At 43.7% G+C, this 25,947-nt stretch overlaps 1 protein-coding gene across 5 annotated transcripts in view; it reads right to left on the bottom strand.

Annotated features, from left to right (window-relative positions):
• Window positions 1-23,883, bottom strand: part of Gsap (gamma-secretase activating protein) — a 98,992-nt gene extending 75,109 nt beyond the window's left edge. For 2 of the 5 annotated variants that reach the window (XM_052720642.1, XM_052720645.1), the window contains exons 1-6: window positions 23,601-23,880; window positions 14,531-14,607; window positions 13,436-13,492; window positions 4,921-4,995; window positions 4,166-4,235; window positions 3,827-3,880 (exon numbers count right to left, since the gene is read on the bottom strand). In XM_052720642.1, coding sequence (XP_052576602.1) covers window positions 3,827-3,880; window positions 4,166-4,235; window positions 4,921-4,995; window positions 13,436-13,492; window positions 14,531-14,607; window positions 23,601-23,697 — 430 coding nt within the window. In that variant the 5' untranslated portion in view covers window positions 23,698-23,880. Of the gene's footprint in view, window positions 1-3,826; window positions 3,881-4,165; window positions 4,236-4,920; window positions 4,996-13,435; window positions 13,493-14,530; window positions 14,608-23,600 lie in introns of all 5 variants that reach the window. The other 3 variants (XM_052720643.1, XM_052720644.1, XM_052720641.1) reach the window with 3 other exon arrangements.
• Between the last annotated feature and the right edge of the window lie 2,064 nt (window positions 23,884-25,947).

Here is a 25,947-nt window from a genome sequence, read left to right on the forward strand (position 1 = left end):
CTTCCTCCTACTCCTGTTCACACACACACACACACACACACACACACACACACACACACACACACACACTTGTTCTGGGAGGAAAAAAAGCTGAGTTATTCTCGACTTGTTCTTTTTCTCATGTGCCAATCAAATCCCGAAGGTAATCTTGACAAATCTGTTTTCTAAACATGTCCAGATGCAACCCTTAGCCTACATGATTCCCTTTTTGCTCATAGAGAAGGTCAGGTCATTCCAACGGTTTCTACTATGAAGACAGCCACCCTGCACCTCACCTCCTTTTTTTCTCTGACTTCCATTTCCTCCACCTCATCTCACGGTCCTGTCGCTCTCTGAAAACAGTGACTCTACAAAATCTAGTCTAGTCTTGCTCTGTCAGAAATGTAATTCCCATTCTCCTCTTTCAGGTGCCTGTCCAACCATGCCCCAGTAGTATTTTCATGACAAATAAACTAAAAACACCAGATTCTCCGCCTCAGATGCTGCTTCCAGTGAAATTCAAACTAAGGCCAAAAGTGACCTCAGGGGACAGGTCCACTCTAGCCCTGAGAAGTTTGCCTGAGGGAGTGGAGACTGGGGACTGTATGCCAAAGGCCATAAACGCAGTAGACATGAAACATTAGCACATTAGTGGCCACCTGGAATCTTAACCTTCTTGAGAGCACCTCAGAATCATCCCTTTTCAGACTGGAAATGGGGGATAATTTCCCTTCAGCTCCCTGATACTCACTCACTGGTCGTGGGCTGCCCTATTGTGCATACATCCACACTCCCAGGCTGTAATATAGACAACAGAGTCTTCCAATGATCCTGAGCCAAAAGCAAGAAGTTGGTAAAGAAGCAGAGAGGGAATGTTCTAGAATTACACCTGGACAAATCTCATTCTCACCTCAGTGATAGGGATAAAAGGTGAGTTAGGACACAAAGCTACTTTGTAAGTGGCATGATAACTAATAATATTCAGGCTAATGTTTTTAAAGACACAAGCAAGCAATCTCACCACAGGTGCCCAATCCAAGGCTAAGCAAGCATATCTGAATAAGATGCAATCCTACACCAAGTAAAACTTTGAGTTTTCTCTGGGAGTGCATTTTATAACACATCAAGGGCTGACTATTGCTAGGCATGATACTGACGCAGAAATGATGAATATCAAGTAAAAACTATAGTTGCTCTGAGTTTCCTGGCAGAATAGAACTTTTCTCTGACTCAAGGTCACAAGGAACAAGAAGAAGCAGACCACACAAATCCACAGTGTGAGGATTGGCCTCACCAGCTTGGAGCTGCAGCAGTAACCTTGCCTTCCCAGGACAATGGAGTACATCAGATCAGCCCTGTGTCCTGTTTTGTTCAAACCCTTGTTTAGGGGTCAGCATCCCAATGTTCTAGATCCCACCCTACATAATCCAGTCCAATCCGGTCCCTTGAGGCGAGCATTGCATCAAACCCCAACAGCAGTAAAGAGTGTAAGGGAATGAGGAGGAGGCCGGCAGAGAGAGGGACCAGTGGTCATAGTTCTCTACATGTCATTGAAGGTGAAAGTCAGAGTAAGTAGGAATGAGATTTCAGAGAAGACATCTAGCCCACCAATGTCTCACAAAAGCTCTTCTCAGGCTCAGCTCCAGTTCCCCTCAGAGGCCCAGCACAGCCTTGTGAGCCTCATGTGGAAAGTATGTACCAAGGGTTTTAAGGGTTTTTCCATCACACGCGACCACAGAATACATCCGATAGGAACTGTGCAAACAAAAGAAGGAACCAAGCGCCAAGTAAACAGCAGAGGGAAAGCACCTGGGACAGGGCAGCAAGGGCCCAAGTCAGGCCCTCTGAACCGGACTTGAACACTGGCAGTTCACAGGTTGCTTCCGGCCCACAGGTGGCTATTGCCGCTGGGGCAAAGTCTTAAAAACCAGTTGCGCCAACTTTTATAAATTAGATTTTTACATAAAAGTCCAGAGTTCTCAACAAATTGCAAAGCTGGTCCCAGTGGACTTAACTGCCCTTTACAGGAACAAAAATCTAAGAAGTGGCTCCTCCTGGATTCCCCAGGAGTCAAGATCCTGTACCCATCACCAGTCCTTACAGCTGTTGAACACCTCTCATTAAACAACTGGAGTGTTTCTCTGTTTCTGTGTTAAAACTGGAAACAACAAGGCCATTGGGATGGCTCAGCAGGAAAGGCACCTGCTGCCGAGCTGACCACCTAAATTCAACCCCAGGACCCGTGTGGTGTGAGGAGAGAACCAGCTACCCTAAGTTGTCCTCTGACCTCCACACACAAGCCCATATACATACAGGAACACAAAATAAATAAACAAAATGTAATGGAAATATTTAACAATGGAAACAATAAAAACATCTCATTTTTCTTTTTTATGTGGGTATGTATCTGTACAAGTACACATGTTAAAGTGTACATGTGAAGGCCAGAGGTCAAACTGCTATTTCTCAGGCAGCATCGCTTGTTTTGTGAGACTGGGTCTCTCATTGGGCTGGGAATGGCCAAGCAGGCAAAGCTGGCTGGTCAGTGAGCCCCAGGGATGGCCTATCTCCACCTCCACAGCACTGAGATTACAGGCGTGCACCATCATACCTGGCTGTTTACATGGATTTTAAAGATTGAACTCGAGTGTGGTTGACATATTGTGCACCCCAATAAACTTATCTGGGGTCAGAGAACAGAACAGCCACTAGATATCTATATCAGGAAATGGTGGCACTCACGCCTTTAATCCTTTCACTTGGGAGGCAGAGTTCCATCCGGATCTCTGTGAGTTTAAAGCCACACTGGAAACAGCCAGGCATGGTGACACACACCTTTAATCCCAGGAAGTGATGGCAGGAGGCAGAAAGGTATATAAAGCGTGAGGACCAGGAACTAGAGCTGGATAAGCTTTTAGGTTTTTGAACAGCATGGTTCAGCTGAGACTCATTCTGGATAAGGACTCAGAGACATCCAGTCTGAGGAAACAGGATCAGCTGAGGAATTAGCAAGGTGAGGTGGCTGTGACTTCTTCTGCTTCTCTGATCTTCCAGCATTCACCCCAATAACTGGCACTGGTTTTGATTTTATTAATAAGAACTTTTAAGATTCATGCTACACTCGGGTTCTCATGCTCACACAGCAAAGCTTCATGGATTGAGCTATGCTCCAAGCCTGACACTTCATTTTCCTCCCACCAAATCTATTTATTTATATGGCCTCTGGCCACTGTGAACATTTGTACTTGAAGCCTGGTGCTAGCTTGGAGGCTCCATGAAGGTAGCCACCCAGCTCACCACTTTCCAGAAATTCTGTCTGTGGTACTTTACAGGGGCCTGACCACACGCAGTCAACACTGTTGAGCTATGGGGCAGGAGGATGACACAGAATGCTCTTTGAAATTTAAAAAGCAAAAGGTTACACATGGCCAATAAACATGTGTACAAAGTAGGTTTGTGTAAATGAACAGATCTGTGTTTTATTTTGTATTTTTGAACTATCCACAATGCTTTAGAGATTAATTGATATTTCACCAGACATTTTTTAAGTAGTACTGTAAGTTTCCCTACTTTTGCATTAGCTTCTGGCCATGGAAGCCAAGTATAATCTTGGCATTTATTTAGTCTTCAGGTGCTAATTATTATCTCGTTTTTTCTACAATTCTCATTATATTATTTTTCACACCTTCTTGCCTACTTGAGAAACAAAATTTAAAGTCTTGCTTGTGCGTAAATGGCCACAGCCTTTCTATTCTAAGATAAAGGCACTTCTAAAAGGCTTGAAATTTGACTTAGTCCAACAGATCTTTATCTATCAATACATATGAAAGAAGAATAATTCCATCACCTGGCTGAAGCTCATTCCTTACTCCTTCTTTAGTATACTGAATGAAACTTGCAGCTAATGGAAAAGAAAAAAATCAATTAGCAACTGATACACACGGGCAGCTTGTTCAAGTTTAGCATTTTATACCTGGAATACATGAGATCTGTCACTATAACACTGTAGACAAATGCAAACCATTAATTCCTATAGCTGTGCCCTACAGCTTCTCAATTTCAAACTTGATTTACCTAGAACATGTATTTTCTGGAAAGTTGTCATTATAATCAAATATTGCAAAATCCAAAATGCTTCACCTTAAAAGATGCAGTTTTAATGTGCAGCAATGAGCTCTCAACTCACCAAGCAAGGTTCTCTCACTGTTGACAGAGCAGCTGACAGCTTGCATGTCCTTCTCAAAGGTGTACAGATGCTATTAAAACAACCAAACAAAGGAGGATTATAGTAAATAACAACTGTATGGAGATAAATCCTATTAAACTTTATACCAAACATTGGTTAGCAAAGCATTTCCTAAAGAACCGTCAGTGAACTAGTCTATGCTGATATAGTCTGGATTATTTTTCAGGGAAAATGTTTAATATTTTATGCCACATTTAGCACTGAAACTTAGCTATGAGACAACCAAACAGCATGGTTCAAAACACCAACTTTGAAACTAAGCTAGACCCATGGTCAAATCCTGACTGTTGTTTTCCAGCTCTGCGACTTTGGACACATTATTCAACTTATCTATCCATCAAAATTAGCATAGGACTATAACATGTATCTTGTGTTATTATGAGCACTCAGAAATACTAGAGTGGTATGGCCAAAGCATCTCCTGGGGTTATGATGAGGATCAAGAGGGTCAACGCTCACAAAGCACTTAGTACAACATAGGCTGTCATAATGCCACTCAGATGCCAGCATTGTAAGATGAGGTGAGAAAGGCTTTAATCAGATTACACACTTGACCATGATCCCATTGGTTGTGCCACAAGTGGATCTCATAGTTAAAGAAGTGGCTAAGAAATCTTCCATTACTTAATCTTTTCTTTTTTATGAATGTTTGAAATGTTCAAACTATCAGGAGAAGCCAGTCATGATGTGCTCACCAGTAACCCCAACCATCCAGAGGCTGAGCAGAAGGGTGACAGGTTGGAGGCTGTCCTGGACTGTGTAGTGGGACCCTGTCAACAACAATGGGAAAAACCAAAAGATTCCATCTCATCGATGCTAAGGAACATGGAAACAGTCATGCAGATGGAAGATGTTAAGGACTGAGACTTAAGTGTGTCACCCCGTCACCATGGGAAGCAGCTACCAAAGGAGAACTTTGAGTTGATATGAAGGCACTAAATTTGGGGCCAGAGAGATGGCTCAGCTGTATGAGCTACTCTTGCAGAGGATCCAAGTTCAGTTCCCAAGACCAACCATAACTGCATGTACATGTACATCCAACCCAGGGGCATCCAACACCTCTGTGGGCGTTCCTGAGCACACGTGCGCGCACATGCGCGCACACACGCAAACACACACACACACACACACACACACACACACACACACACACACACACTTAGTAATAAACCCTTCTAAAGAAGGTACTAAGTTTCTGTAGAAGTTTTGCTTTTTTAACTTTTTGCTCTAGTGATTCTTATTTATAAGTAAGAAAAATCATAGATTACATACTATGTTTTTAGTATTTTATACTTTTAACTATGGAATCACACATGAATAATCTTGATGCTTAAAAGATGCAAATGTTGTCAAACATAACATCAAACCTTCTAAACCTCAGGCAACATCAACTCCATTCCAAGAGGGAAGTTTGTAACTTGGGCAGTAGCCTTCAGATTGTCTAAAGTTATTTCCATGTAGATTGTGCCTTATGTTTCTTAGTTTTCCAACATGAATGAAGTGTGTTATCCTATCAAATGCTTTTCTTCATGTAGCAAAATGTTTTAGAGAGCCTTCTGTGCCAGTATACACACACACACACACGTGCGCGAGCGTTATGCATATATAATGCAGGAACACGTGCCTTTGCTTGTGCTGTGAAGTAGGCCAGGAGTCAGGGTCAAGTGTCTCCTCTATCATGCTCCACCATTTGACTAGACAGTCAGGCCTACAGGTCCCTAGACCCTGCCTGCCACACTCGTAGCACTGGGATTGCAGATGCACGCCACCATGCTGTTTTTACGTAGGTGCTGGGGATGTGAACTCTGTTTGTCCAGCAAGCGCTTCACCCTCTGAGCCATGTTAGTCTTCTAACATAGCCCAACTTAATAGACTGCTAACGCCTCAGCAGTTGCATTTATTCCCAAATAACTTATTGGAGGGCATTAATTTGATTTAGCTCCTACTTTTAGGTACTAAAATTATCCAATTAACATTTCATATATATTATTTCCCAGTACTGAGGCTCAAACCTAGGGGCTTATACAAGTTGGGCAAGTACTCTACTACTGAGATACATTCCTAAACCTCAAATACATCTTTGTGAGCCTACAGAAGAACTGCTGGGCCATAAGGAATACAAGTACAGAATTCTTCAATTGTAAACTGCTGTGGGATGTTCTGTATGTTAAATGTGTTGCTCTGATTGGTTAATAAATAAAACACTGATTGGCCAGTAGCCAGGCAGAAAGTATAGGCAGGACAAGGAGAGAAAAGAATTGTGGGAACAGGAAGGCTGAGACACTGAGACACTGCCAGCCACCACCATGGAAAGCGAGATGCAAGGTACCAGTAAGCCACGAGCCACGTGGCAACTTATAGATTAGTAGAAATGGGTTAATTTAAGATATAAGAATAGGCCGGGCGGTGGTGGCGCACGCCTTTAATCCCAGCACTCGGGAGGCAGAGCCAGGCGGATCTCTGTGAGTTCGAGGCCAGCCTGGTCTCCAAAGCGAGTTCCAGGAAAGGCGCAAAGCTACACAGAGAAACCCTGTCTCGAAAAACCAAAAAAAAAAAAAAAAAAAAAAAAAAAAAAAAAAAAAAAAAGATATAAGAATAGTTAACAAGAAGCCTGCCATGGCCATACAGTTTTTAAGCAACATAAGTCTCTGTGTGTTTACTCAGTTGGGTCTGAGTGGCTACAGGACTGGCGGGTGAGAGAGATTTGTCCTGACCGTGGGCCAGGCAGGACTGGAGAAAACTCCAGCTACAGTAAACAACAAAAATACCCACCAAACTAGTTTATGCAAAAACACAATTACACAGTGGCTCATGGAACTGGATAATGTAAGGCAGGTCTGGGCTTTAGGGATGGTTTAATCCAGAACTGGAAATACCCATTCTCTTAATTTTCTGGCTTTTATAAATTTTCAACCTCCACATGACAAAACTCCAAGTTCTGGTCCCCAAAGCCATGACAGTTCCAAGCTCACATATGAGCAGAAGCAGAGAAGAATAGTCTCAGATTCTCAGAAAAGTCCATTAGATGCTTGTATCCCACCAGCATGGGTCTTATTCCCTTATTCCTGCATGCACAAGGGTAGACCAGCAGGGATGGATGTGGAGAGAAGAGACAGAGGATAGGGAGGAGAGAGCTTGCCTACTTATGACTAAGTAATGTGCTCCTTCCTGTTTGGCCATGTAAGGAGAGTCATTCATTTAAACCCTGCAGACAGCAAGACCAGGATGAAAAAGATCCACTCCTCTCTATTCTTCCCACTCAGTAAAGCTAAAATCCCTGTACATTGTATACAAAATGAAACTAAGAAGCCTGGGAAGTTGAGTAAAGAAAACACAGGTTGGATACATGGTTCTGCCATGAGCACAAAATTGTGGGTTCGCTTTACAGCATGGGGGTGGGGTGCAGGCTCTCTGGGGACTCCACGTTCTGAGAAATGAGGCAGTGATGACTTTTTTGCATAATATATTCTAAACTTGAAGCTAGAGAAGAGACCATAACAGAAATGATGCCAGGAATAGACAGAAGCACACCCCCTTCCCCTGAAGCAAAGAAACAAGAAATCCAGTAAGACAGCCTAGCCTACTCTATCGAAACAGTCTGGGAAAAACACAACCTTGCTTGTCCCTTTATCCACAAGGCTGAGTGGGGAGACTAGGGTCCCACTCCATCCAGATGCCCCAAGCACGGTCCACTTCTGCTAGATGGAATCAGAAAAGAAATCAAGACTTTCATCACACCTGGTAGAAATCTACCTCCTTGCAGCACACAGAAAGCTATGGAAGAATGGTGGACATCCACCCAGACCAAGCACTGGGGAGACCCGGCTCTTCAACAGTGGAGCATTGTCAGAAAGGGCTGAACGGGAAGCCAAGACTTGTCCTCTCACCTTTCCCAACATCTACCCATCAGTCCCTGACTCCTCACCCTAGTCAGAAGCTGCAAACCCGTCTCCACCTGGCCCCAGCAGGGCGTCATGAGAGGAAGCCAAGCAGAGGAGCAGGAGTCTTCACTCCGACCACAGCAGGAGTGGGGTGCTGCCCTTCATTCCTCAACAAGTTCTGCATCAGAGGAGACACTAAAACAGAAAACTAAATAAGACCTAGAGTCTCTTGAGAGACGCTCAAACTATGAGTCATGCCAGGAGCCAGGAAACCTTCAGCTTGAGTGAGAAAAAAGCAGACATTAGGCACTGGGGTGGCAAATACTAGATGCTGCGGCAAAGATTTTAAAGCAGCTATGGTTTCAAAAAATTAAACCCTTCAATAAGAAGTTTAAAATGTGATTGAATAAAAACAATGGAAATCTTAACAAGGACATATAAAAGAAAAATACATAGAAATTTTACTCCTGAAAATCACAATAATCAACTTTTACAATCTCAAATGATAGCAACATACCAAAAAAAAAAAAACAAAAAAAAAAAAAACCACAGGAACTTGAAGGGAGAAAAATACCTAATCTGAACCATACAAAGTAAATAAGCTGGGACCAAGGAGCTAAACCTCACAGACTCCTGACTATCACAAATATCTGATTAACTAATTTGATGTAATTAAAGTTCAAAAAAAGAGAAAAGTGGAACTTTTTTAAGTGTTTGAAAACATAGTGGCTGATGAGTGAATTGCCCCAAATTGGGCAAAAGATTCAAGAAGCTGAATGAAAACCCAAACAATGGAGTGGAGCAGGAGAGCTGGCCCTGAGGTCATCAGAGCAGGAGAGTTCTCCCTGCCCCTCACCAGCTACAGCTCTCCAGAGAAAGGCCCCTGTACCTGGCCATGAAGGTGTAGGTTTGGGAGAGCTGCCTCTGAGTGTGTGAAAGCAGAACTGGCCCCGCCCCTCGCTCATCCTACAAAGGGTGAACTCACCAGGGCAACGCAGGAGAGCTCACCCTGGTAGTGAGTACAAGGGAGAGCTGGCGGGCTGACCAACCCTACAGTTGCCCAGACCCAGAACCAGGGTAATGATTTGGCCAACCCCAACATCCACCCCATCTGTGATCTGCTGGAGCACGTGAAGGGACTGGTCCTGCAGACCCAAAGTCACAGGATCTCCAGGACACAGGGCAACAGCAAGATATCCAAGAGGAGTCCCAGTGAGGGCCCAGCATCAACAGTGTAGCAGAAACCAGAGGCCTCGAACCAGACCAATGAGTCTTTGCAATGAACATATACAAGAAAAGATAAATGGACTGAAGGGTATACTGTGTGGCTCACTGTGTCACACTGCAGCTTCCATGAGGAGATTTCCCCCCTTTTTTCCTTTATTTTTTTCTTTTAAATTTTATTTTATTTGGGTGGGGGAAGGTTGCAAGGTCAGAGGGTGGATACAGGAAATGAATGGGATTGAGATGCATGATGTGAAAGACTCAAAGAATAAATAAAAAGAAAGAAAACCCAAACAAATCCATAGAGACACAGTCAAATTTTCAGAAAATAAAGGGCAAAGGAGAAAAAAAACTTTTTCAAAAGTGATTGGGGAAAATGAAACCTTAAATACAGGAGGAAAATATTTTAAAAGACAGGTTTCCCATGAGAGGCCATGAAGGGAGGGACGAAGGGAGACATTTTTTCAGGAACCTGTCAGCTTGAATTCTAGACTTGACAAAGTCATCCTTCAAATGAATAAAGGAAAGAAATGCTCAGGTAAAGAAAACTGAGTGTATGACCTGCACACCAACTCTAAATACTGTGAGCAAAGCAAATTCTTAAAAGACCAGGAAAGTGATTTTTTTAAAAAGGGAATCAGGAAATCAGGACACCAGGGAGGAAGATGAAACAATGGAAAGAGAAAAATACAGGCAGGCCGTATTGGATTTCCTTACTTTATATTTCCTAAATCGTATTTGACAGCAAAGGCAAATGCATGCCATCAAATGTGGTCTTGAAAACTGCCAGAAGCTAAGGCCGCAGCTCGGTGTACAGCACTTGCCTGCCACGAACAAGGCCCACATGACAGAGCAAACATGTAAACACAAGTCTTTCTAAGGGGAGGGTGGCTGGAGGGCTGGCACAGCAGTCGAGAGTGCTCACTGCTCTTGAGAGGACACAGGTTCAGTTCCCAGCACCTCCAATGGCAGTTCACAAGTCCAGTTCCAGGAGATCCAATGCCCTCTTCTGGCCTCCATGGTCTACTGCTTGCACACGATGCACATAAACTCACACAGGCACACACACACATACATTAAGTAAATAAACATATAGATAAATCTGTTTAAAGAGGGACAAAATGTTGGAGACATCTGTACATTTAGGAAAGTAAATTACTTAAAAAGCAAGGTTCCTGAGTTTCACTGAAACTGGTAAATGGTCACCAGCAGCTCTCTGGATGGCAGCAGCGTATGCATGCTGACTGCAGTGGTGACTGCTGGTCACCAGCAGCTCTCTGATGACAGCAGTGTGTGCATGCTCACTGCAGTAGTGACTACACAAGTGTGCCTCTGCTTTTGTTTCCACAGAAAGCCAGAGGCTATGGATTTGTTCCAGATTAAGATACATCAGGTTTGACCAGCCAAGACCCCCTGAAAGGTCTCCGATGACACCATGGCTCAGATGATCCAACATCCAGAACCATTTCAAGGCAACTGGCTCAGATGATACACCCTCGTGGACTACTCCATAATCCTAAAATTTTCTTTGTGTCCCCATAAGATACAGCACCCCCCTCCAGCAGGAAGTAGTAAGAGAAGCTACGCCCAAATTCCCAAATATACCAAGCTGACTTTGGAGATGTGTAAAGGTTAAAACCTTCCTCTTTAAAAAAAAAAGAAAGAAAGAAAAGGGGAAGTGCTGTGGGATGGTCTGTATGTCAAATTGCTCTGATTGGTCAATAAATAAAACACTGATTGGCCAGTGGCCAGGCAGGAAGTATAGGCAGGACTAACAGAGAGGAGAACAGAGAAAACAGGAAGGCGGAGGGAGTCACTGCCAGCCGCCGCCATGACAAGCAGCATGTGAAGATGCCGGTAAGCCACGAGCCACGTGGCAAGGTATAGATTAATGGAAATGGATTAATTGAAGCTGTAAGAACAGTTAGCAAGAAGCCTGCCATGGCCATACAATTTGTAAGCAATATAAGTCTCTGTGTTTACTTGGTTGGGTCTGAGCAGCTGTGGGACTGGTGGGTGACAGAGATTTGTCCTGACTGTGGGCAAGGCAGGAAAACTCTAGCAACAAGGGTGCCTATGTGATGAAATGGCACAGAACCTTAACACCCACATTCTACCAGTGTCACCTGCCTGTCTTTACTGTCATGCTCTAGTTACACAAGATGTAACAACTGAAGAAAACTAGGCTAAGGGTACATGGAACTTGGCAATTTTGCCCATTTAAAAATAAGACCACTTAGGAAGGCGGGGAATCATTAAGATTTGTGCAGCCTTCTACCCAGCCTGGAGCACTATCACCAAAGCAGAGCATTGTCTTTCTCTTGGTGGCATAGTTCCAAAACAAAAATACAGAACTTGAAAGAAAATTTTAATTCCAGATGACTTGATATGCAAATCCATTTCCTTAACAAAGCCAAAGAAAAACATGTGGGTTGTAAGGTGTTCTGAATATATAGAAAAGATAAAAGAGGCTGAGTTAGCACCTGCTGTGGTCTGACTGTGTCTCTTAGGTTTGTAGGCTGGAGACAAAATCCCCAGCACAGCAGTCCTGGAGGGGGAGGCCCAGAAAAGCGTGGTTAGGTCACAGGGTTCCGCCCTCCTAATGGACTATTGCTGTTTCACCAGCCTGGGTTAGTTACTGGGAGAGTGTTATAAGGTGAGTCTAGACACCTCTTACTCTCCTGTTCTCACACTTCTATGTGCCATGACAGAGGAAGAAAGCCCTTACTTGGACCCTTAAGCTTAAACTTCCCAACATCTGGAACTGTAAAAACTAAACATCTGTTCTTCACAAATTACCAAATCTTCCTGGACAATGGTGGTGCACACCTTTAATCTCAGCACCTGGGATGCAGAGGCAGGCGGATCTCTGTGAGTTCAAGGTCAGCCTGGTCTACAAAGCAAGTTCCAGGATAGCCAGGGCTACACAGAAACCCTGTCTCAAAAAAAAAAAAAAAAAAAAAAAAAAAAAAAAAAAAAAAAACCCAAAAACCAAAAAAAACAAAAACAGGCTGTAGCAGCAGCAGCAGACAGGCCATGGCTATGGCAGCAACTTTGGCTAAAGAAAGATGTGCCTATCTATTACAGCAAGGCTGGTTAAATTTCCCACTAATTTATGCCTTAACCACCTTATTTCCTGAGCAATCTCTATATCTTAAAAGCCAAAGAAGCAGTGAAGAAGAAACAAATCAAATGCAAATGCCCCTCACCCCAGGGAAGAGGAACGGATCCATAAAAGGCTGCTGCCCCCACTGAAATCAGACTAAAATTTTACACAATGCTACTTCGGAATGCATCTTCTCAAAATTCAGACCTTGTAGAAAGGACTGTACTAGCACTCAGAGTTTTATTTGCCTCTTTTTCCAGACTGTATTTGGACAGGATTTGCCTTGGCCATCCATGTGACTCTGGACTGTCACAGGGGAAACACTGAGTGGTGTAGTTTTGGAATCAGAGAATCAATAGATGAGTGAATGAACCAGCGGCTGAGGGTGGAATGGGTGGATGACGGGAGAAGAGAATGAACCGCACTGGAAGCCAAAAGAGAAAGGTGACTTTGGAGAAACATAGAATGGATAAAAGATATACAAGGGCCACTTCTCAATTGTTCTTATGTAAGCACAAACTGCCCTCCCACCCTAATGTCTCAGTTAGATAAAACTTGTCCACACTGACCAGGAACTAACCAGAGTAGTGCTGAAGAAAATTAAGGAGCACAGCTCCAAACCTGGATTGTTACTGAAAAGAACAAAAACAATGACATGGAAGTTAGCCAGAATCAGAACTCAGAGCCAAGGGTCATTATGAAAATGACCTAGGGGCACACATAGCTCTTGGAGAAGGCAATGGACTTCCTACTTTTATTTTTTCCCCATAATATTATTAAATTAGTCTGAGCCAACTTTAGTTAAATTTCAAAGAACTAACACTGTGTGTATTGTTTTGGTTCCAGGGTCATTATACTTTTTTTTTCTTTGCAACAAGAATTAAAAAAACTAAAGAAATAGAAAAAGGGAAGAAATGAAAATAAATAAAATTGAGGTTGTATCTAGAAAACAGAGGAGACAGAAAGAAAAAGACAACCAAGTGAAAAATCTACAATTACCTCATTCTGTCTGGTTTGGCAGTCATATAATCCAAAAACAGCATTTCCCTTATTATCCTAAAAATTAATTAGATGTTTATTAGTGTCATTGTTCAGGAAATTAGGTTGTCACTGGTTTTTAAACAAACCTAAAGTAACTCTAACAGCAGGCACTCTAAGGGAAGCCTGCTGCACACATCTATCCAGAAGGCCCAGACCTAGTTCAGCTGGTGGCTGGAACTTGGAGAGGAAACAGTCATCACTGAGCAGCTTAGAGCATCTGGGCACTGGCTAGAAGGCCTCAGCACGGACCTCCAACTGTGTCCTCAAGAGAATAAATACGGCAGATAACGGGATTGGACAAAATCCATAATATTCAAGTAAGTAAAATTGAATCTTTAAATGTATCATCCCTAAATATAACTTAAGAATTTTTTTAATCAACAGGGAAACAAAGTATGGTGGGATAAATGTCTAGAACTAACTGCTGGAATTACTCCTTCATGTGTCCCTATTAGCAGATTTGTCAGTAAAATTAAATTTTTCTTAGGACATCCAACATCTGACGATGTTGTTAAACACTCACAGTGTCAACTATGGTTATACTTACATCTGAATGTACAGAGTAACCATAGCTAACATTTTCTCAAAGACAAAATTTTAGCATACTAGTTAGGTTTAAATATCTTAGCCCTTTTTTCCTCTAGAAAATGAAATTATCCATCCATTCAAATTCTGTGAATTTCAGATATGTAGCTTCATCTGATTTTTAGAAGAGAAAATATCTCATAAGATGGACTATCAGCCGCTCTTCAATGCCACCTACACAGAAGCCAAGGATGTCAAAGGTTAAGTACCGATAAGTCTGCACTGCCCTTCAATAAAGTGGAGTACAGGATTTCTAAAAAGTTAGTCTTAGCACTGGGGGAGTAGAGGCAGGCAGATTTCTGTGAGTTTAAGACCAGCCTGGTCTACATGGTGAATTCTAGGCTAGCTATGGCTAATAAGTGAGATCCTGTCTCAAAAAAAAATCTGTAAAAGGATAATATAAATGATGAAAACAGTAAACTATACGTTGTATATACTTACTGCAATAAGAAGACAGTGTGGACTCACCTTATAGGTATAAATAATGTTTCCATTTCTTTCAATGTTTAGTACACGTAAGCTCTCCTGAGCTGTTTCTAAAACACCTGGAACACATAATGGCAGGCTAGTATTCAGAAAATGCTTTTTAACACATCCAACAAATAGAGTATTCATGAAAGAAATCAAGTTCAAAACTATAAGCTGATGATTCTGTTATACAGAGCTTACAATGAGGCAAACTTAATCTATCCAACTAGAAGCCAAAGCAGGGGGAGGGGGTACTTTGAGCACACTGATAAGCTTGTGAGATATTCACTGGGCTATACCCTATTGACCTCTTGACTACACACACTTCTATATGTTGTATCTTATCATATCAATTTTATACTAGCTTTTCTTTATGCATTCTGAGGCTACATCATTAGTGACATACCAATTTAGAATTATTATACTTTCCTGCTGGATTCACCTCTTGCCAGGTACTCAGCTGAGTTCCAGGTGTTTGAGTAGTAATTAAAATAATAAGATTTGTAAAAGCAGGGCACTGAGGAGATGGCTCAGTTGGCAAAGTGCCAGTCAAACAAGCATACAGACCTGCATTCAGATCCCAGCACCCATACATGTACATCTGCAACTCTGCTGCTGGAGTGGATCCAGATGGACCCTCTACCTTACTGGCCAGCCAGTGAGTAGCAGGTTCGGTGAGTGACCGTGCCTCAAAGATGGCATACAATAGAGGAGGACACCCAACATCATCTGCTAGCCTCTACCCATGCACATGTGCATGCATACACTCCACTCACATACACACAGGGAAACAGTAAAACCCTTCCTCACTTAATATGATGTCATAAGCAACAGGCTAAACCAGAGAAAGTACAGACAGCCCTCTTCCATCTTCCCCATGGGATGCTGCCTTTGATGAATGATGCGGAGAGTTAGCACAGGTGTTAATACTCAGAAAAGGTTTTTTCTCTTGCTATCAAGAACCACCTCCACCCCATAAAGGTTCATGTGAGGTAAGCACCCAGGAGGAGAAAGAGAGGAGGGAAATGGAGTTAGGAGTGGAAAAGTACTGGTCGGAGCTGAGAACATTCCATCCCCTACTGAAGGGGCTTCTGTTGTGGAACATTTGTTAAAGATGTGTTACATTCTTCTCTGCTGTGGAATATTTGTTTAGTAATGCAAAGATGTGTTGCATTCTTTTATGTTGCATTTATTTAACTCTGTGAAGTTGTGTTGCTTTGCCTGTCTAAAACACCTGATAGTCTAATAAAGAGCTGAACAGCCAATAGCTAGGCAGGAGACAGGCTAGAAAGTGCTAGAAGGCAGAAAGAATAAATAGAAGGAGAAATCTGGGAAGAGAAGATTGAGGAAAAAGAAAAGAAGGAGAGGAAGACATCAGGTGCCAGCCACCTAGCCACCCAGTTACACAGCAAGCCACAGAGTTAGAAGGAAAGAAAGATATATAGAATAGAGAAAGGTAAAAGCCCAGAGGCAAAGGGTAGATGGGATAATTTAAGCTAAGGAAAGCTGGCTAGAAACAAACCAAGCTAAGGCTGGGCATTCATAAGAAAGACTAAGTCTCCATGTATTTATTTGGGAGCTGGGTGGCAGGGCCCCCCAAAGAGCCAAAGAGTGAAAAAAAAACAAACAAAAAACAGGCCTCAGAGAGGTCTCTGCCAGGAGCCTCCCTAAGATTCCTGGTCCTGATGGCAATTCCCTACAAGGGCTAAAGCTAGGAGAGGGCAGTTTCCTGTGAGGCCTTCCAAGTACAGCTTTGTAATTGTATGTATGCCTGTGTGAAAAAGTACACCTAAGTCTTAAGCAGGAATTAGACTTTTTTCATTGAAGAATTTCTTTTCTTTCCTCTTTACACCCTTCTTTGGCCCTTACACAGTGACATGGATGTTCTGGATATGGCTCGCACGGTGTAACTTCTTCTGTCCTTTACTGTTAATCCCCTTGCCACTCATGATTACAGGATGAGACTTGTGAGCAGAATCACCTCTTGGTTCCTCTGCATCCTCCCCACCGCCCCCAGCTGACACTCAGTCTTTCCACAGGATTAACAGTCCACTCTCACTTAGAGTAGCGGTCTCAGGTCACACTTGGACTACTATTTGTCTTCTGTGACGCGCTTATTTACTCCTTCCAGATGGGAGTTGACATTTCCTCCTCCCGGTTACTAACTTGTCAGTTACATCCTCTTTTCCTATCCTCTAAGAGCTCATGGATGCTCAGCAGTATGCTTTAATGTTACATGGCACCCAAGAATATGATGCAGTATCTACTGAACAGTATAAGCTGAACACAGATGATTCAGGAAGCTCCCTTGCACCAGTATCCCAACAGCAATCTATATGTTCAACATATGTTCAGCAAAAGGCAAATCTGAGCTACTGTGGTTCATAGTAGCCCAAACTGAATCCCCCAAAGTGCCTACCAAGAGCTAAACAGTGGAATACACTATGACAATGAAAAAGAACTAACCATAGCAACACAGAGAAGTAACAGAGCAAAGTCAGGCATGGTGGTGCAGGCCCTAGCACTCAGGAGGCAGAGGCAGGCAGTTCTCTATCAGTTTGAGGCCAGCTTGGTCTACACATAGGGACCCTGATTAAAAAAAAAAATTGAGCAAACTACAAAATCCCCATAACCACTGAATGCCAACTGCTTTACTTGATTGGAATGTTTCTGAAACTGACAAAATCAGTCTCTGGAGCTAAATGAGCAACTGCCTTGAAGCACAGAGGACCTGCTGCAGCTAATGTGTTTCTTCCTGCTCTGAGTGCTGCCTCTGGGGGCTTCACTCAAGGGAAGCTGACCGAACTGTGGGTCCTTTGCAATAAACACAATCATCTTCTAGAGCAAGACAGAAAGACCCTTTAGACAAAACGTTTAACTTAAAATTTAACTGCCCATCTTCATCTACAAGTTTTAGGAGAGTCTTGATTCTATAGGTAAAGGACTTAAATAAACAGAGGTTTGTAGAGAATTCTTGATTAACATTAACTGAGGAGTAACTGATATTTTTAGCTTCCTCAAAAGTTGTTCACAGTTTGCTTAAACTTAATTGCTCATATATGAATAGAGCATCCAGACATTAAAACAGTATTGCATTTGTTATGGAAAATTCAAATGTTTAGATGAAGCATGCAAAACATCCTACAGCACATCCTGTTTGTATTTCTAATTCAAAAGAAAATAAAAGCAGGAATAAAAAACTGGACACCACAGCTGGAGCTGGTGTGGGACCCTTCAGAGAAAGCGCAAGTTTCACAGAGGCTTGGCCTTAACCCTGAAGTCTCTCTTCCTGCCTGTCACAGACATCATTGTGTAAGAGATCTGCAGAGAGGATACCGAAGTGGTTTTGATAGACAGGTGTATACTTCTATTGAACTGTCAGGATCACTTCACACTGATTTTAAAATATATGGATAATTATTCGATCTTAAGCAGAACAAGGTTCAGTCAGCTGACTGCCAAGTAGCACTTCACAATGTCTTCTCATTTCCACATCACTCACTCTTTGGCTCAGGTGTTATAGGCCCATTGTACTTAAAGGACAACTGAGTTCAGCAAGGTGAGGACCAGGCCAACCTCACACAGTAAAGAAACAGTGCAGGGTCATCTAGACCCAAAATGGACAAAAAGAACAGTGAGCTAGTGACAGCAAGATGAGTATTACCCTTTCAGGGGATTCTGTAACAGCTGAAGTTCGTTCCCATCCTGCAATGACGTAAAGCTTCTAGAATGCAGTGTGTCAATATTTTGAGAATTTTTTTTTCTTTCAAGAGTATAAGGATACTGGGACAGACCTTCACAAAAGTATACTTAAAAGGTTTCAGCTAAGATAAGAAATTCCTCTACAAGAAGTCTTGAAAAAAAATCTTGGCAAAACACCTATTTTTAAATTACTAAAAAGTCTCCACCAAATACAGATTATAATTATCTAGTGCATGCACACGCATACATATATCCATACATAAATACATAATACATACCATGGGCACTCAACTCTGCCTGTATTAGAAACATGAGAGGAGCTTTTTAAGTAATACTGATGCTCCACAGAAGAACCAAGATACTCTCATCTTAAAAAATACATATTATAATTTATTTGTTTATTTGGTGTGTGAGGAAGGGGGAGAAAGGGAAAGGGGAGAATAGAGAAGGAGGGAGTGAGAATGAGACCATGAGACACATGTGCAGAGGACACCTTGAAGCAGTCAGTGCTCTCCTTGCACCCTGAGGGACTCAGATCATCAGGCTTTGAGCAAGTGTCTTTTCCTACTGGGCCATCTCACTAACTCAAGATATTCTGATTTTTAGGAGACTGGTGTGGGGACCACTCTTGTGTGTGTTGATCTCCTAGATATTTTTCATTGCACAACATTTATCAGCTACCACAGCTAGAACCTGGGCCAGAACATGGTGCAATCACAGTACACAGGATTGAGAGAAATAAAAATGTCTTTGTGGACACATCAGCTAGCGCTAGCTCTAGCTGGACTCACGGCTTTCATTTCAAGGGTGTGTGAAATGGATGCGTTTGGCAACACTGGGAATGTAGAATGATGTCTCACCACACCCTCAATCATTTGCCACTTCCTCTCTGGGGGAGTTGCTCACACTTTAACACACCCTTCCCTAAGAAGTATTCAGTAACATCTTTGCTTATTTATTCATTCTGACTCTTCCCCCAGTAAAGTATCTCTGGAAAGTCCAGAGGAGGAAGTTTAACTATTTCAAATGAGGAAACGTGGTTTAATTTTAGAGTTCAGTAAACTCTGGGATCACAGTGACACATTTTGATAAGGAAGTTACTTGCATAAGTGAACCTGCTAAAGAAAGTCTGAAACATACAAAGCATTGTGATGACTGAGGTAAGAAGAAACAGAAGTTGGCTTCCCAAACAATCTTGTTCATTTCAATCCATTCTTTGCTAAAGCAGAGTGATTTCACATCACAGGAAGATGTTCCCCAAATGTATAAACTTTAGTCCAAACTGCTACGAGACAAGAATTGAAATAATTTTGTCTTCCTAATGACAGTACTTAGAGAGGGGAGTCGGACAGTCTTACAAAAAAATGTGAGCCAGTTCCCAACACACAGGGCAAAAGGTGGTGAAACAGGACTGCTCTTGGTCTGTACACAATCCACCCAGTCCCTCAGGCTCAGAATGATCAGGTTTTATAATCCTAAATCAGGAATACTGTGATGTGACGTATCTCACACTCTGAAATGAAATGAAAGGAGCAAGCACAGGATGATGCATTAGGAATCAATAAAAAGAGAACTGAGAATTAGAAAAGGAGACCAGGGACATGGGAAGGAAAAGTAAACAGGAAGGACAGCGGCAAGAGAAAACACCACGACTGAGGCCACCCTCCAGCGCCGCCGGCCCCCCCCCCCATCAGTCTGCAAGATGAGATACAAGAGGAGATAAAGAAAAGCTGGTTTTCAAGTTACCTGGCAAAATATATTACTGTCCATGAAAGAGCATGAGATTTAAAATCAATCTGGTGTGTCACAACTTCAAGCCTAAGCAAAGCACCGGAAAGAAAACTCAGACTCTTTCTGGAATTACACATATGGTCCCTGACAACATTTCAACTTATGCTTTTTTAAAGTGGTATCAAAGCAATTCAAAATACTTAGTAAAGACACCAACTGGAATGGCAAACTCAGAGACCTCCCACATGTCAGCCCTGTCTCTGCAGAGAACTAAGTAAAGTTCTCTGTAAACTAAGTAAAGCTGAGTTCCTGTGAAGCACTGTTTCCCAAAAACCACTTAGCCCTGTGGGATCACCCCTGTAAAAGACAGAGAAAAGGAGCTGGTCCTAGAAGGAGGAGAAGTCAAGCTTCCAGATGGCCCTGAAGCCTGGGGAGGGAGGTGGGGGAGGGGAGGGGAGGAGGGGGTAGGGGGGCAGGGGAGAGAGGAAAAGGGAGGATAGGGGCAGGGGGCTGGGGCTCCAGAACTCAACCTGATTGCCAGAGTAGTCTCACACTGAGTCAGAACGGTCGGGCCTTTTATACCCTGCTACAGTACCTCACCAGCGATACTGTGCCTGGTGAAAAATAATGATTTCTGTGTAGCCAATTGACTTGAATAAATCTTACAATATTGAGAAGAGATTAAAATGAAAAGAAAGTATAGTATGCTTTTCATTTACTTGAAATTTAGATAAAAAATGGCTTAAAACTATCAATAAAATGAAAAGAATGTTAAATATAAACTATTTAGCCTTCTGGGGGATTGAGATGAAGAGTCCTGTGAGCGTGCATGCACACAGGCCTTCCAAGGTCTGCTTCTTCTCATTTTGTAGGTGGACAGTAGGAACATGGTTTTTTTTTTTTTTAAATCACTATTCAGAGGTAACATATGTTAAAGTATTTTATGTAACTATTTTGAGTTTTGTGAATATTTCTCATTTTGTTTCAAGAGAGACCATATTGCCAAAGTTCAACACAGAACCAAGAGTAGACAATAATCAGACCTGGCCTCCTAGCCCTCAAGCCTTTGTTGACCACATTTTCTATTTCATGGCTGCCAAAGTTCCCTGACTGGCATTGCCAAGCTCACTGGCTATTTTGGCAAGAATATGTCATGTTTCGTGAGAACTACTTGGTGTCACTAAGAGGTTTTCAATTTGTTGATGTAAAAATATTAACAGGGCAGTGAGATGCTCAGCCGGCCAAGGGCCTGACAACCTGAAATTCATCCCCAGGTCTCACATGGTGGGAGAAGAGAACCACCCTCTGAAAACTGTCCTCTGATGTCCACAAGCACACACACACACACATCTGAGCACACATGTGCATACACACACATGCACACATACACAATGCACAATTACTCAACAAATGGAAGTAACTTGGGGGGTATTAACAGTTCAGATTTTAAAAGTTGAGGTATGCAGAAAGCAGACGCACAATCATTGACAGTGTTACTCCTATTTAAGTTTTTGAAAACTGGAACTTCAAAAAATAATTTGCATAAGCATTTTTAGTAATGGATACACTATAAATAAAGTCTAATTTCATATTTTCCTGCAAAAGCTAGTGTGTGTGTGTGTGTATATGTGTGTGTGTGTGTGTGTGTGTGTGTGTGTGTGTGTGTGGTCTCACACAGGTGAATGCACCTGTGTAGGCCAGAAGTTGATGACAGGCATCCTCCTCAGTCATTGAACATAGCTCTCAGGAATTCAGCTAGACTGGCCAGCCAGCAAGCCTCAGGATCCTGCTGTCTGTCTTAGCAGCCCTGGAAGGACAAGTTTGCTGCACACCCCCTTCTGTGAGCTGGGGTTCAAGCTTGGGTCCCCAGATTGTGCTGCACACCCCCTTCTGTGAGCTGGAGTTCAAGCTTGGGTGTCCAGATTGTGCTGCACACCCCCTTCTGTGAGCTGGGGTTCAAGCTTGGGTCCCCAGATTGTGCTGCCTCCCCCTTCTGTGAGCTGGAGTTCAAGCTTGGGTCCACACGATTGTGGGGCACACCCACTTCTGTGAGCTGGGGTTCAAGCTTGGGTCCCCACGATTGTGCTGCACACCCCCTTCTGTGAGCTGGGGTTCAAGCTTGGGTCCCCACGATTGTGCTGCACACTCTTCTTCAAAGGAGCCACCTCCAGCCCCTGGTTTTGTTTGTTCTTTACTTGTTTTAAGCTACACTCAGTGGTGACTATGGGGATTGCAGGACGAAGAACTTACCACAGTTCTCTGAGAAACCTTAAAATACAATGCCAAAAAAAAAAAAAAAAAAAACCAAAAAAAATCCACTAAATTTTTACTGAAACACCAATACACAGGTTTGTAATTCTTCACAGTGAATGAAAGTGAGTGAAAATGAATGAAAGATGCAAGGAAGCCAAAATCCAGCTGGGGCACACACAGCTTTTCAACCACAGCACACACACACACTACTGAAACATAAGACTGGGCATTTTATATTTCACCCAGCTTCTAATCTGCAATCACCTGCCATTTAGCAAAATAAAGTAGGAGCTGGGAAAGGACTATTTTTGTGATGGGAAACAGACTTGGAGTTGCTTATAATATTTCAAAAAGCTAAACCTTCAAAAACATTAACAAAGCAAGTGAATCAGAAGCTAGATAAACCTTCTATACGTTCTAAGGTTGTTTATGTGTGGCTAGCTGCAATACGCAAAGACAAGGAATCACACAGGCGTAACCTCCACAAGAGCTCAGAGGAAAGAAATTGTGGATATGGTAATTTGATGTCCCCCCACCCACCCCCTCCACACACAATCCGCTGGCAGTCTACAGTGTTTAAGGAAAACCAAAGATAGAAAGAAGTGAGCACACGGGCACACACAGCTCCTATGCACAAGGTGAGCCCTGAAGATGTTTCCTTATTTACGGTCTTTAAAAAGAAAGGAAAAACTTAGGAAATTACAGACCCTCTTCTTTTAGGTAGATTAATTCTGGAAATGCACAAAAGTCACTTTCCACTTCCTCACCAGAAGAGCCTCGGTATCAGGAATGACTGAGCATCCCTGCCTCCCTGCTTCTTGTGGCGCAGGGGTGGGGTGGGGCGGGTGTTGGGTGTGTGCTTGGGGGCTCTTGAGCAAGCTGCTGTACCTTTAGCGTCCTGCAGACCCTCACTTCACTGCGTGCATCCTGAAAGGGCACCCTGCCCTGTCTACATCACATCTGGAGGGACATGCCCTCCAAGCCACCAGTGTTGTTCCAGGAATACAGAATCTGTTCCCCAGATATACAGCAAACGTCTTTTTAAAAAGAAGGGGAGTTAAACCTCTGAATTCCCCTTCTTAAAAGCAGATTGGCGCCGGGAACGCTCAGCATCCTCGCTGGGACAGGCTATGCTTAAGGGTCGTTTTCTTGACCACCACAGCTCTGGATTCTGTCAACCTACACTTCGAGGCGCTCCTGGTTCTAGATGAGCCCTGGGGGCAGACAAGGGGGAACCATGCCGCCGCCTCCCGCCTGCCCTTCCCAGTGACGAGGGATCGGGTACCACTGGCCTGGGAGGGCAGCCCCGGTGTCCCCCGAGCCCGGAGGTTCTATGGGACGCCGGGCACCCGGCCCGCCCGCCCCTCCAGGACGCGCCCCGCACCTGCGCCGCCTCCTGCGGCCGCCGTCGCCTCCTGGCCCGGCAGACTCGGGAGCACGTCCGCTCGCACGTCGAAGTGGACGACCAGCCGCAGAGCCATGGCCCGCAGGCGGCGGCCGGGCGGACATTCCGGGCCGGCTCTCACCTTCCAGCCCTGGAGCCGCCTCTCCTTCCTCCCCACGGCCCGCTGCTGCTTTCGGTTCTGGGCGGTCCGGCCAGGAGGATCCCGAGCACCGCCCCTTCCAGGCCGCAGCCTGCCACTTGACGCGGGCACCAGGCCTCTCCCTGGCAGGGAGCTGTCGCAGGGCCCCGACGGGGTTCCTGCAGGAACGCCTGTGCCCGGGCAGAGATTTCTTTTTTAGCCTCAGGTCATTTCCACCTCTTAGCTAGGGCTGGGTCACCCGAGGAGACTCAAGGTTACCACAAAAGGGGCTGGCGTGTTTTGGCTGTAGTGTTTAGGTAATAAACAGCAGCAGGGAGCATGTAAACTACAGGGACAGGAGGGTTTGCTTACCAGTCTGGGTTCTCTTTGTATTCCGGTTCCTTCACAGTGGCTTGAGGAAGCTGGGTTGTCTAGGAGTAGCCTCTGAAGAGATCTGTGAGCACTTTCGTTCTTCCAGGGTTCCTTCCCAACCCCATCTATTCCTCTACAAGTAGATCCAGTGTTTTCATAATCTAGCACTCTGGCTTACTCTGCTCAAGGAATGCACAGTTAGTAAGCTTGGCCCTGTGACATGCCATCCATCCTGTACATCAACGTCCGGTTATTAATTACTGTTGCTAAAACTGAAATAGCCTTAGCCTACATAGTGTCTTATGTTTATAATCCTCGCACTTACAAGGCTGAGGCAGGGGAACAGCTTGGAGGTCATGTCCACCCTAGGCTAGAGAGTGAGACTTGATGTCCAAAACAGTTACCTAGCTAACCTCCTATCTCAAGGCAGACCAACAACTTACTGCCCTAGGAAAAACTACCTGGTCTTTACCCTGGAACCCTCTCTACCTAGAACTTGAACTCCCAACTGATCGGCTCCAGAACCCTTCCGGTCATTCCCACCCTCCTTCTGCCTAGAACAGTTTCCAGGCCCTCCCAGCCCTGGCTCCACAGAGCCCCCTCCTCACGCTGCAGCCCACGGTGACCTTTGTGCCCCTAGAGTGGCATTGCTAACCCATTTCATGGTACCTGAGGTAGACTTCTGAGACAGGAAAATTCAATTTTGAGTCTTGGGATAGCTCTTCTGTCCTACCAATGACTGAATAGGATACCTGGAAGAAATGAATGGTTGTATCAATAAGCTAAAGAATGCTTTTTTCACTTGTGTCTCAAAGTTGGGATTTCACAACTATGGGTACAAGAGTTACCCTGAGGAACTGTCTTAGAGTGCAGGGTGTTTTCTGGCTTGAAGTTGGACAAGACTCAGAAATGTTTTCCCCAAGCCTTGGAACCCAAGTCTTGGGTTCTGAAAACTACTTGGTAAAGGTAGGTCTTGATTTTCCTCTGAGAGTGTCTCTCTGAGGGAGGTAGTGGCTGGAGTAATTGGTGCTGACAACTACTTGCATATTTTTGTAATTTGCATGAAGATTTCAGAGAAATCTACCGATACCGTTGGCTGTGACTAAAGCGTGCAGACATGAGGAGGGACCTGCGAGCCTTGTTATGCACGTTTGCCTGTCTTTTCAAATTTGCTGTCTTCATGTTTGCAGTTTCTGTGCTTGTCAAGTCAGGTGGGTTGGTTGTACGTGGAAGATAGCCCATTTAACAGGAATGCTCCATTTAAATGCTCCACTACGCTATCCTGACCAAGAAAAAGTTCTTAAATTAAGATTTTCTGCCGGGCGGTGGTGGCGCACGCCTTTAATCCCAGTACTCGGGGAGGCAGAGGCAGGAGGATCTCCGTGAGTCTGAGGCCAGCCTGGGCTACAGAATGAGTTCCAGGAAAGGCACAAAGCTACACAAAGAAACCCTATCTTGGAAAAAACAAACAAACAAACAAACAAACAAAAAAAGATTTTCTTGCTTGCATAAAACTCCTGAAAATAACTAAGTTTAAAAAAACTAAAGAGGCTAAAAAATAATAACCAAGAAAGCAGAAAGATATAGCCAGGCACCACAAAACTGCATGCACCACCATGCCGGATGCTCCTTAAGCAGCTGAAGAATACATCATGGTGGTCCTTAGAATCAGAGGATAAGATGGGATAGGAACCACAAAAATTTTATACTTCAGACACCGATCATGGGTGTGATAGTGGCCTGTTGTTATGGAGGGATGCAATGGCTTCCTGGCTCTCCCATAGGAAACTCGTGTCTGGTATAGTAAATCTAACCAAGAATCCATGGTTGAGGAGA

This window comes from Peromyscus californicus, unplaced genomic scaffold, assembly GCF_007827085.1.
Source record: "Peromyscus californicus insignis strain IS unplaced genomic scaffold, ASM782708v3 Scaffold_6__1_contigs__length_162567912, whole genome shotgun sequence".
NCBI classification, from domain to species: domain Eukaryota; kingdom Metazoa; phylum Chordata; class Mammalia; order Rodentia; family Cricetidae; genus Peromyscus; species Peromyscus californicus.